The 13689-nt window shown below is 38.1% G+C and overlaps 1 protein-coding gene across 2 annotated transcripts in view; it reads left to right on the top strand.

The window, feature by feature from the left end:
• RAB2A (RAB2A, member RAS oncogene family) overlaps window positions 1–13689 on the top strand; it is an 89950-nt gene that overhangs the window by 30972 nt on the left and 45289 nt on the right. For both annotated transcript variants that reach the window (XM_059166381.1, XM_059166382.1), the window contains exons 2-3: window positions 1130–1201; window positions 9705–9772. In XM_059166381.1, coding sequence (XP_059022364.1) covers window positions 1130–1201; window positions 9705–9772 — 140 coding nt within the window. The remainder of the gene's footprint in view (window positions 1–1129; window positions 1202–9704; window positions 9773–13689) is intronic.

The raw sequence follows: 13689 nt of genomic DNA, 5'->3' as shown, positions 1-13689 counted from the left end.
CTTCTTTCAAATGGCAGTTATTATAATTATTTCAAATTACAGTTCATATAGATTGTCACTAGTAATGTTTAATTTTTCTACCTATACCCGACTATAAGGAAGGAAGCATTCCACATGATTGTATCCTCAAGTCCCAACTGCGGAGCACCATTAGCATTCAGTAAAGCCTTTTGAGTGCAAGAGTAGACGAAGTGCAGGATGCTCTTGAGTAAGCAGACTTGGTCTAGTGTGAAAATAAGGGCCTGAGAATGAGTAGGAAGATGATAGGGAGTTCAGTAACCAGTTCTCACATGGTGAGTAGGGTGAGCACAGAAAATCTATCTTTAATTAGGACTGTGGAAGTTATTCATGACCTTAATGAAGTGAAATTTGGTGATAGAGTGAAGGGATGCAGTTCAGATTAGAGTTGATCCTGGGGATGCCTGGGTGGCTCAGTGGGTTAAGCATCTGCCTTTGGCTCCGGTCATGATTCTGGGGTCCTGGGATCAGGCTCCCTGCTCAGTGGGAAGTGTGCTCCTCCCTCTGCCCCTCCCCTTTCCCCTCTGTCTGCTCAAGCTCTCTCTCTCAAATAAATAATAAACCTTAAGAAAAAAAAAATATTAGAGTTGATCCTGAAATGAATTAGCCAGAAGATAGAGCAAAGTAGATCACACACATTTAACTGCCAGTTTGTTTGTAGGAAAAGTAAGATGAATTACAAAAAGAGATAACTTTGTTTTTAATATTTTCACTACTACACAAAAAACAAAGTGCATGAACTTAACCTTAATTGCTAGAGTACTATAGTACTCTATAGTAGCTAGTAGCTACTACTCTATAGTAGCTAGTAGTACTAGCTACTAAGGGGACCTGCTTGGTTGTCTCCTAAGAGTACCTGCTAATTCTGTCTTTCAGATTAAAATGTCAAATGAATAACAAAGGATGAAAAGCTGTTTTGGATTGGTTAAGACCTTCCACTTAAATCATCGATCCCATAATTTCCTATGAAATCAGAGCTCTGAGATTTTGTGGTAGATTGTTTATAGAGCACCAAAAACCCTAGCTGCATCTTTTCTGTGTGCTTTTGTTAAGTGTTTCTTAATTTGGGGGAGTTTTGTCTCATAAATTTTTTTTTTTTTTTAACTTTCAGGTGTTGGTAAATCATGCTTATTGCTACAGTTTACAGACAAGAGGTTTCAGCCAGTGCATGACCTGACTATTGGTAAGTTTTATGCAAGAGATGAGAAACGTTCAGAAGTTTTGGGCAGTAGAAATAGAATGTGCTAAAGGGGGTCCATTCTATTAATGATGAATCAAAAAGAATCTGTGAAACTAGATTTGTTGCTGCACAGTTTCATCCCATCACTTTTTGAAAATGTATAGGTATGGTAAAAATATTATCCAACTTTGTAAAAGTGGTCAGAAGACAACAGGATATATATATTATATCTATATTATATATATATCTATATCTATATCTATATCTATATATATCTATAATATTATAGATATATATTATATATATATATATATTATAGATATAATATATATATATATATTATAGATATATAATATAATATTATATATATAATATATAATATTATAGATATATATAGATATAGATATAGATATATATTATAGATATAGATATATATATATAGATATAAATATTTAAGATTGTGATTGTATTTAATAATGAAACAAATAATTGCAAGACAGTATAAAATATGGGTATGATCAGAGACTGGACCAGCTTGCCAGAGTTCAAATCAAGGCTGTGCCACTAACTAGCTGCCAGCAGTCATTTTTAGTGTCCTGTGTATTTTTAGAATACCAAATCAAACACAGAGTTTGTTAATCAAGTTATTTAGATGACTTAATAGTTTTTAGCCAAGCCACATGTACTTTGTGGAGGTATAGAAATCTTTTTCCAAGTGGCTGCTATCCATGAGAAAATTCAGATTCCACTTTAATTTTGCTAGTTGTAAGGATATACAGTAACGAAGGGTAGAACAGGTACTGTTGTTTCATGCCGGCTCTTATTTCATTTCATAGTTTACCTTCAGTGAGCCCAGTTTTGTGTAGGATCTGCTCTTTGCCCAGATGGTCTAAACCTGGGTAGCTCTCTCTTAAGCCTGACTCGGGCCTGACACAACTAGCCACACAGTTGCTTTTAGTATAGGGGACTAACCAAAAGTATGTCCCCTTCCATGAAGCTTTCATATACATTTCTGAGGGTTGTGGTACACCTGATGGAGAGGATGGCCCCAAGCCTGCTGTCAGAAATCAGCAAGGCCTGTGCCTGTGGAGAGAGAGAAGGAGATGGACCAAAGGGAGTTGTTTGCAACTCCAGATGGGTCCCCTCTGGGTTTACTGGTGTGTGGTTGTGGGAGGTCAGAGGTTAAAAGCAAAGGGAAGCCAAGCATCTTCTCTCCTTTGTCTGCCTGGGTTAACTGTGTGTCCTCCAAGACTCTAGCCCCAGCCTCTGATGGTGACAGGCCCACTGATGATCTGGCTTATAAGGTCTGCCAACCCCAGTTTCTCTGTTCCCCCAGCCTCGGGATGGTAGCACTTCCCCGCAGGTGCTAATTTCTCGGCTTCTTCACCTTTCCTTCGTTGAGCTTCTTAGCTCTTTCTTTCCTGTAACAAACTCCCTACATTAAATTCCCTTGATTTTAAAACTTTAATATGGTTTGTGTTTTTCTGGTTGGACCTTGGCTGCTACACCTTATGACACCATCACAGCAATTTATTTTTCAGGTTATTAACATGTATTTATTTTAAAGGAACATTGGAAAGTTTGCCGTAATAGGTGTAAGACATTATCTTGATTCTGCTGCATACTTTCCTTTGCCTGAGGAGTAGAAGAGGGTGAAAAAGCTAAGGTCAGGTCCTGACTAAGAAGTATTAAACAGTCAAACAGAGGAAGTAAAAGACAAGGATGAGTCGATGAAATACTCCTCGCCCTTTGACTACTCTCTCAATGAGAATTGTTAATGTAGGAATCAAAGAAGCAGTGAAGCAGTTTTCTGAGAGCTTCCTGGATCCAGTTACACTGAAGCTCAGGACTAGAGCCTTGCTACTCAGGTGTGTTCACGCACTATTACACTGACCAGCAGCATCAGTATTCTCTGTGAGCTTGTTCAAGAGTCTACAGAGTCAAATTCTGCATTTGAACAGGATCTCCAAGTGATACATCTGAAAAGTTGGAGAAGCATTGGAGCAGTGGCTTTTAGATACTGATTACCCAGCTAGGAATTTGCTTTGTATTGTTGACTTATGTATGCATACATGTGAGCCCACCCTCCCGCACACATCCTAGCCTCTCAGTTGCTTTACTTCCTGTGATCTTATCTCCCCCTCTCCCTCAGCTACTCACTCCCATAGTCACACCCAGGACCTCGTCATTACCAGTGCCTGGAAGCACTCCAGAATCTCAGTTTCATGCATCTGGCCTTTTGACTCTTCTCCTGTCCTTCTAACTTACACCCTCTAGTTGCTCTCCCTAATGATTTATTTGCCCCATCGGTCCTATAATCCATTGATCCTGCTATCTTTCTACTCTGACCCCTCTGGGAGTCCTGCTTCCCTCCTTACCCAGCTTTAATTCTAGCCATTGTAATTATGTCATTATAATCACTCCCACATGTACCCTCAATCCCCCACCCACTCCTTTGCTCCATCACATGCTTATGGCTAACCCATAGGTTAAATCCGGCTACTTATTCTATCCTGCTTGGAGAAAAACACAGAGCCATGCTAACTAATCTCATAGTAATTTCTTAGACACTAATTTCTAACTGCTTGACAATTACACCTTATTTCCAGTCCACTCATTTTCCACTGTCCTGTACAACTGTGTTATACCGTCTTGCTCTTTAAGAATGCACTACCTTCCCTATCTTCACTCTCAGATAATAACCTTCATCTATTTCAGAAAATAGAGTCAAGCAGAAGAGCCATTTTTACAGGTCTCCATCACCACATAGACTCACCAACCCTCACCACCACCTACCATGAACTCATAAACTCCTCCTTTTCCTTGCTACCTGGATGAACCAGGAGTCGCTAGCCAAGGCCTGCTCAAGAACATGGCTTGGCAGTTCTTCATTCTCCCAGGTGTCATTCATTTATCCCTTTTTGATTGTCATTTTTCATGACTGTTATCTTTTTCAGCTTTCAATCCTTTTGTTTCCTTTTAGCAAAAGTCCTCAGAAAGAATTGTTTGTATTTTCTGTCTCTGTTTTTTCTCCTCCCCTCATTGTTTTTTGAATTTACTCCAACTAAGCTCTCTCCTCCCCATGTGCACATATCCAGCTGCTTCTTCAACATCTCCTTTCTCTTAGATGCCTAATAGGCATCTTCAAATTTAAAATTGCTCTTGATTTTTTTCCTCCTAGATCTTCACAAGTGTACCTGTATGCACACACACACACATACCCTCATACCCATCCTCTTGCCTAGATTTGTTTTTCTCCTTAACTTTTTATACAAGTGATTATAAATGAATATTGTCTGCCACTACTATAGAAGTAAAGTTCATGATAACAGATCTGTTTTGTTCATTGCTGTATCTCTGGGGCCTGGTACATATAAAGGGCCTATAAATGTTTTCTAAATTTAGAATATACTATCTGGGGAGAAAGCTTCAGAAAGTAACATTTAACATTACAGTGCTTGATATATGCATTTGTCTAATGCTGTTTAATTATATTGTGTAGAAATAATGCTTATTACAACCCACTAATTCCCACTGTGTTTATTTGGCTACCTAGTAATAGACAACTTGACAAACACTGATCTAGGGGTCAGACCATTTATATGTTGATGCCACCTTCCTGCCTATCTCCCCCAAGTCTTTAAACTAGTCATCCTATAAGAAGTGACTGCAAGGAGTCATGGGGGGAAGAGGTGGTAGAATCAAAGCATTATTTCTTGTACCTGACTTCCCACAAATCAGTTGAAAACACACCTCTCTTATTTGGGACTCAGTTTTCAGAGATAATTCGAGTTACCTAAAATAACATTGCCAAGAACTAGGAAGGTAGCTTAGAGGACTTGTGAATATCTAATTTAGATCTCACAAAGTCTGTGTTATCTGAATAATAAAATGTAAATGTATTTTCTTGAGAGGGTGTGGTTATTATGAAAACATTGTTAAAAATCCAGAGAAAGTTAAATTTCCCTTATGACTTGTCTTTGGCCTTTATCATCCACTGTTGTGTATGTCACCTTCTAGAGTTTTAAAATATATCCATAAACACATGGAGCTGTTCTGATTTGCACTCCCTCTGTGGGAGTACTGAACAGAGTACCTGGTTCTGCTCATCCTTGCCCTTCTCTGCTGCTTCTGAGTTTTTGCTCTTTGTGAAATAGAGAAAAGTGTTTTTTTTTACTTTCCAGTTCCTGAATTTTTCGTGAGGCTGAGCATTTTTCTGTATGTTTTAGAACTGCTTCTATATCTTTTCTCTTTGAATTAACCTGTTTTTATCTTTGCCTCTTCTAATACTAGTTTGTGTTTTGTTTTATCGCTCAGATCCTTTGATGTTTTTCTTATGACTTTCAGGCCTCACTAAGGAAGACTCCCCAATACAAAACTTATATAATATTCTCTTAATTATTCTTCAAATACTATAAATTTGTACCCTATCTGGTATATGGCCATGTATATGATTTTCTTTAATCTGTGTGTCCCCACACCATTAATTAAATAAGCCATCTTTCTTTCCCGTTTGAACAGGAACCTTTATCATATGCTAAATCTCCATATGTAAGCAAGCCTGTTCAGGGCCTCTCAAATCTATTCCATTTATGTTTTGGGGGGTTTTTTGTTTGGGTTTTTTTTCCTCCTCTATTTCATGAGAAAATATCAACATGGGTATTTACAGTAATTGTAGTCTACTTCATAAGTGGTTGGCATTTTTTCCTATTCTAAGTTTTCTTGATCATTCTTGTGAATTCATTCTTCCAAATGAAGTGTAGTCTCAGTTTGCCAAATGCAAAATTTTTAGTGAAGTTCTTAAAGTTTGAGAAGAATTTTATTAAATTTATTGGTTAACTTGGAGACAATTTATGTTTTTAGTATATTAAAATCACCTATTTATATACACATGTGTTTGCATTTTTTCCAAACTTTTAAGTGCCCTTCAGTAAAGTTTAACGAATTTCTTCATACAGACCTTGTGCTTTCTTTAAGTTTATTTTGGCATATTATATATTTTGTTACTGTTGTGGATAAGGTTTTTTTTTTCACCATTATTTTTTTTACTTAGTTTGCATGCTCTGGATAGACTGGTCTTATCTGTAAGTCATAATTTTTTCTTTGGCTACAATTTGTACCTTTTAGTTTAGTTTTTGTAATTTGTGACCTAAATCTCTAGAATAATTTACAAGTTGAGGACGTTATAATTGTTTTCTCTGTAATTTGAATTCCTCTAGTGGTTTACCTTTGAGTATGGCATATGCTGTTCACTTTTCATAGAAAATTAGGGAAATCGCTCTTTAATATCTAGTTTTCCCCTTGTTTCTCGAATTAGGGGAAGAGAGCCTTCTTCCCACAAGTCTCTGTTTTGAACATCCATAACATCTACATCCCAGAACACGTCCCTGTGTTCTCTCTGCTTTGGCACCCCGTGATCTCCTGGCCCTAATAGGTGGCCCTTTCTCGACAGGCTGTCATCATTAGTTTATATGTGAATGGTGATTTAGAAATTTTGGTGTATAGTATAGAATAATAATAATAATAGCTCATATATACTGAATACTTACAGTATGCCAGACACTGTTGTATTTTGTGTATAACCCTTTTAATCTTGAAAAAAATCTTAGGAGATGGGTATCATTAATATCATTTTACAGGTAAGAAAACTATGACACAGAAGCAATTTAACAATTTGCCCAAGGTTCCACAGTTAGTAGGTATCGATCACTGAATGCTCAATAAATTGTTACTCTGCAAAGTTTCAAGTTCTTACGATGTAAGGATGATAATGATCTAGAGAGAGTTAAAAAGTGTATGTATTTACATTCAGAGTATTTTGTTCTGGAAGGTTTCAAGTGAATAACCTTTCTGAAAAAATCAGAATCTCTCCCTAACAATGTCAGGTAAATGAGGCCTTCTTGCATTTGGCTCCACAGACAATTTCTCTGGCAGCCAAATTGGCTGTTAATTGAAAATGTATCTGGAAAGAGAGCCTCAAGGGCATAGGGGATGATGGTTTATCCCTTGGAAAAAAGATAGGGAAAATGGGATTTTCAAGCATATGTACATACTTAAGGAAAAAGATTAAAAAATTTTAATAATGCAGAAGAGAAATTGGTTTTCAGTTTTTTGTGTTACCGAATCTTACAGGACTTTCAGGTTTCAGTATTTTCTTTTGCTGCATCGACTAGAAAGGTAAAACCCATGTTGAGCCCAGTTACAAGTAGGTAAATGAGAAAGAATTATGGTTCTGAAGCTGAAATCAGATTCTGTTTCTGTTTCATTTCAAACAACCTTTATTACTTTGAATAAAGAGATAAATGTACCGAAATGCAGTTGTGGCTAGTAAGTTAAACAAAAGGGGATCTGTATTAGAATACCTCTGGTTTTATATAGAACCTGCAGAAGAGGGAAGCCTTGGTCTTGGGCAGGAATGAAGCATCTGAGGGTCCAGGAAGCAGGGGCCGTAGCTGCTGTCTTGCAGCAGTAAAGCTGTCGGGAGCCTTTCATCTGCTGGGACAGAATGCATGCCGGTCACTTGTCATATCTGCGTCCCTCTGCTCCAGATGTCAGTTCCCGAGAAGGAGCATCTGCTTGCCCTTGTTTGCCTTGCCTGTCCAACCTTGGTATCCATCCAAGGGTCTATTTCTAGTTTTTTTGGTTTTGTTGTTGTTGTTGATTGTCAAATTTGACATTATATATTGGGTTGAAGAAATCTTTAATCCCAGTGAACAGTGCAGCATTTTTAGATTATGGTTAAAAGCTCACCTCTGACAATGACAGGAAAAACAGGATTTCTATCTCTAGTTTATGGCTAGAAACAATAGAGTCATGAAAAGACTCCCTTTTTAGTTGGTTAAATATCTAGCTGTGTAGAATTCTGTATATTAGTACGTTCCTTTTAAATATTAACACCTCAAAGAACATTTGTGTGGTATTTAGCCACTGGTTTCCTCCCCTCAGCTCGTTCCATTTTCATGTCATTAATGGTAAGCTGGTGGATGGTTGTTTTGGGTGTCTCCCACCCTGTGGCACAGAATACATGTGAAAATATGTATGTATATATTTATATGCATTTGTAATGAGTCTTTAGATAGGTAGATAAAAAATGTTTTTATATGGAATAAATTTGGAATTTTGCATTTTTCATTCTAGTACCTCATGACTCCTGGGGCCTCTTCTTTATTTCTGAGTCTGAGAAACGGACCATTAGTGTTTTGATATTGACTATGTCTCTCAGATGGAATCAGTATTAAAATGCAGACTGAAACCTTCAAGTTACATATCCTGAAAGAACAAATTACCTGTCTGTCCCATCCTCCTGATCGCGGTTGGGGGAATTACAGGAAATGCTGAAATGGAATTCTGACACTGGGCAGTGTGCCCTTCTCTGGGCAACTAGAAGCTGTTTTTCTGCCAGGATGACATCTGGTTTCTGAGGACCATGTGTGTCTTCCCTTCACCCTGACTCTGATCTAAATACTGATAGAGCACACTCCAAGCAGTAATGACTTGGTGTAATATAAGTGATAGACTTCTTTCAGCATCTCCTTCACAGCTGTGTGCTGTTCCGAAATTATCCCCTTTTTTCCTCCTCCTCCTGTTTTGATGATTGCCTGAGTGCTTTCAAAAAGGATGACAAATGAAGGAAAAGAGCCAAAGTAGTTAACTTACAAGTGTAAAGTCTGTACTCCCTTTGACCTGCAATTCTATTTCCTATACTTTGCCTAAAATCATAATCATGGGCTGAAAAATGTATGCAGAAAATTCATTTCGGTTTTAACTACTTAGTGAAAATTTGGGAATGACCTGAACTTGTAGCAGTAGAATACCAACTCAGTAAAGTTGGCTTATTATGCAGCTATCAAAAATAATGACATAGCTTTATAGATTTATTGATTTGTAGTGAGATTTGTGATATGGAATAATATTTATGTTATTGACTGAAAAGCAAATTAGAGAACAGCATTTCTGTGCTCCCTTTTATATAAATTGTACACTTCTGTGTATATACACAGAATATGCTACTTCTGGAGCAATGTCTGGAAGTATGTTTAAACAGTGGTTCTCTCTAGCTGGTAGATTTAGAGGTTTCTTTTCTAGTTAATAACCCACACTAGGAATCAAAACTGTGATGCTGAAATCCATTTATCCCTTTCAGTAATTTTTATACCACATTAATAGTTCTTAAGAAGTTTTAGTATTTGTTAACTAATAGTGATGGTTCTTGAATCTCATTTCTAGTTTTTATATTATTGATCCTCTGAAACAGGAAGACCACAGTTTGTTTTCTAACTATGCTAGACTTGAATTTCTTAGTATTTTAATTGTGTCTTTAGCTTACGCCTTTTAGCACATCTGCCTTAGATTATATGTTTTCTGAGGGAAGGAGTGGTATTTGATAAAGTTCATCTGTGTATCACCTGGCTTAGTATGTCCTGGAAATAGACATCCTTTTTAAAAAATCCTTAAATGTGAAATATAGTCCCTCGTTTGTGTAACAAATCGTTTTTTGTCTGTTCAGGTGTAGAGTTTGGTGCTCGAATGATAACTATTGACGGGAAACAGATAAAACTTCAGATATGGGATACGGTAAGTATAATAAATACCTTGTATGCCCTAAATAAAGTTGTTTTTTGAAAGTACAGTATATGTTTTGTTTTGTTTTACTGTCCTTTTTATGCCTGTTATGGTTCATTGGTACCAACACCCCTGCAACCATGAGATGAAATGTGGTAAAAGATTAGGTTTTCTTTTTTTTTTCTAAAGATTTTATTTATTTATTTGATAGAGAGAAATCACAAGTAGACGGAGAGGCAGACAGAGAGAGAGAGGGGAAGCAGGCTCCCTGCTGAGCAGAGAGCCCGATGCGGGACTCGACCCCAGGACCCTGAGATCATGACCTGAACCGAAGACAGCGGCTTAACCCACTGAGCCACCCAGGTGCCCCAAGATTAGGTTTTCTTATGCAGTGTTTTCAACAGGTGTACTGCAGATGCTGAGTGTTAGTGAACATATCTGAACAAATGCTTGGGCTATGGGGTCCAAACGGAAATGCTCTGGAAACTGTGCTTTTAAGAAAATAAAGCGCCATTGCATGGAGCGCCTAGGTGACTCAGTGGGTTAAGCCTCTGCTTTCGGCTCAGGTCATGATCTCAGGGTCCTGGGATGGAAACCTGCATTGGGCTCTCTGCTCAGCAGGGAGCCTGCTTCCTCCTCTCTCTCTGCTTGCTGCTCTGCCTACTTGTGATCTCTCTCTGTCAAATAAATAGATAAAAATCTTTTTAAAAAAGTGCCATAGCAAAGGACATGTATGAGATAAAATATAAATGTAAACACTATAGAGTCACTTGATCTGACAGTTTGTTAATTTTAAAAGTTTGATATAAAAGTTTGAGGGACTCCTGGGTGGCTCAGTTGATGAAGCATCTGCCTTCGGCTCAGATCATGATCCCAGGGTCCTCGGATTGAGCCCCACATCAGGCTCTCTGCTTGGCTGGGATCCTGCTTCTCCCTCTCTTCTCTGCCACAATCTCTCACTCCCTTTCTTTGTCAAATAAATTTTTTTTAAGAAAAAATATAAAGTTTGATTTAGTCCCAGCCACTTGAAGCCACCTTGCTTCTCTTACTTAATATTCGTTGAGTGCCTGTTCCGTGTCATGCTGTATAGCTTTTAGTAAGTTTGTCATCTGACCACAGAACAGGATTTGAGTGACTATTTTCTTTATCCTCCCAACTTGAATGCATAAAAGAGAAGTTACCTTACTGTATACAATGGATGCTGTAAGGTAGTGGTTCTCAAACTTTTTGGTCTCAGAATCCCTTTCTTTTTCCTTTTAAAAATTAATGAGGACCCAAAGAGCCTTTGCTTATGAGCCTTATAGCTATCAGTATTTACCATGTTAGAACAAAACTGAAAAACTTATTTTAGAGAGGGGGAGGGGGGCAGGGGAAGAGGGAGAGTAAATCTCAAGTAGGCTCCTTTGCCCAGTGCAGATGTTTAAAGATGAGTGTAATAGGGGAGCCTGGCTGGCTTATTAGTGAAGCATCTGCCTTTGGCTCAGATCATGCATGACCCCAGGGTCCTGGGATCCAGTCCCTTGTCAAGCTCCCTGCTCAGCAGAGAGTCTGCCTTTCCCTCCCCCCTTCTCGTGCGCGCACATGTTCGCCCGTTCTCTCTCTCTCTCTCTCTCTCTCAAATGAAATCTTTTAAAAAAATAAGCATAATAAACTCATTATATGTTGGGATAAGCAAAGCAGTTTTTATGGGAATTGACTATGTTTTTCCAAAACAAAAAAATTGACTGTGTTTCCAAAACAAAACTTTAGTTTTCTAGTGAGAAGAATGTCGTTTTGTTACATTTTGAAAAGATCTCTTCATTGTCTGCTTGATAGAAAACAGCTTGGATTCTCATATCTGCTTCTGCATTGAGTCTTTTTTTTTTTTTTTTTTTAAGATTTTATTTATTTATTTGACAGAGAGAGACACAGCAAGAGAGGGAACACAAGCTGGGGGAGTGGGAGAGGGAGAAGCAGGCTCTCTGCTGAGCAAGCAGGCCGATGTGAGTTGATCCCAGGACTCTGGGATCATGACCTGAGCTGATGGCTGATGCTTAACGAATGAGCTACCCAGGTGTCCTGCTTCTGCATTGAGTCTTATGTGTGTTGTTTAGTTGGAGTATATGAAGAAAATGCAATTCCACATAACTAGGTAGTTGGGAAACAAAAGACCTCATCTACCCTTAAGGAGACAGGAACCCTGGGGGTCCTGGGGAATCACGCTTTGAGAACCACTGCCATAGCTCAATAATACTTAATTCTTCACAGATCCCCAGTTGAGAAAGATCAAACAAGGTCACCTGTTATGACAAAGAGCATGTTCTCTAAACTAGTAAATGAAATATAAAATATGAGGAATTTTATCATTATATACCCATGTTTTATTGTTTTTTTTCCTCTTGTCACTCAGTCTTGGTTTCTTACCTGTCACCCATAATAGTTACTAAGGGAAGCAGCCTTGGAGAATACAGTCTCACAGACTGGATTCTCAGGAAAACCAAGCAAGTTTCTTCAGGCTGTCATGAGACCTAGGTTTCCTGATACATATCCCATAATTGTCCCCTAAATGGAAAACCCTGAATCTCTATTTTGCACTGTTCCAGAGTTATACAGTGTTCTTAGGTTCTTGTGGTTTCTTAGCTCTGCTTTTGAAGTGGAGACTTAGGCTTTTACTGTTTCTTAGGCCCCTCCCACACCCACCCCAAGCGTGTAGTGTCTCATTACCTTTTTTGATCTATATTCTCTTAGGCAACATGATTTCAGAACTGCATGGAAAAGAGAAAAATGAAATATGCAAAGTCCCTTCCTTCCTAGAGATTTAAAAATTAAAGCTCTCCAGCCAAAAAAAAAAAAAAGTATTTTCTACTTTTGTATTAAGAGAGTTTATTCCTTTTTCAGAACTGATCGTTGTGCATAAGCTAGGTTGCTTTCTTAGCCAGGGAACTCATGCAGCACAGTGTGCTGTGAACCAGCCTACCTGCTATTCTGTAATAAACATGTTTATCATACCTTATACTGTGCATGAATACTTGTTTTGCTTGAAGTACTTTACCCCCTTTTTGCATTGAAGACCAACTCAGATGTCACCTGTTGTGGAGCCTTTCTGACACCCATGGGATAACTGATTGCCCCCATAGTATTTTATGCATATTTCTGTTAAGAGCTCTTATCCTATTGTTACAGTAGTTGTTTACCCTTCTCCGAATAATCATGAGGGAAAGTACCATATGTATCCTACTCAGCTTTGTGCTTTAGATTAATAGATGATTGACTGATACAATGTTTGGTGAATTTTCTTGAATGAATGAGTAAAGCGTCTCATTCTAAGCAGCTTGTAGGATCATTGGATTTGTTCAGGAGATAGCATTACTAAAGTACATAGTTCCAAAGGGAAGGTTGATACTGTAATGAAAATTATGTGAAATTAGAGGCACAAACCACTTCATTGTAGTTTATTCTAGTATATTCAGTCGTTCTTCTGTCCTTAAGGTATTTTCTTAAATAATCCCCTGCCCTCCAATTTTTTTTTTTTTAATTTCTTTTCAGCGTAACAGTATTCATTGTTTTTGCACCACACCCAGTGCTCCATGCAATACGTGCCCTCCATAATAACCACCACCTGGATTCCCCCCCCCCCGCCCTCCAATTTTTGAAACTTGAACGAGTCATTCATTTCCCAGTTGTTTAGTTTGTGGGTTAACTAGTCCTGCCTTTTTTTTTCCCCTTAGCTTATGGGTTGATTATTTTGTATTGCGGTGATCTTTCAGAAGAGATCTGTAGTAATTACTTATTTTGTACTTGTATGAAAGGAAAATAGAAACAAGCAAACAAAACCCTTGTTCATACTTCCTCTGTAGAGGCAGAGGAACAGCTTCTCTGTATCTAAAAGAGAGAGACTGGTACCTTTGAAGACATCATGACTCCCAAAAAAGAATTCTGGGGCTTCCACA

This window comes from Mustela lutreola, chromosome 3 (assembly GCF_030435805.1).
Source record: "Mustela lutreola isolate mMusLut2 chromosome 3, mMusLut2.pri, whole genome shotgun sequence".
NCBI lineage: Eukaryota > Metazoa > Chordata > Mammalia > Carnivora > Mustelidae > Mustela > Mustela lutreola.
This window is presented reverse-complemented; position numbering and strand designations above follow the sequence as displayed.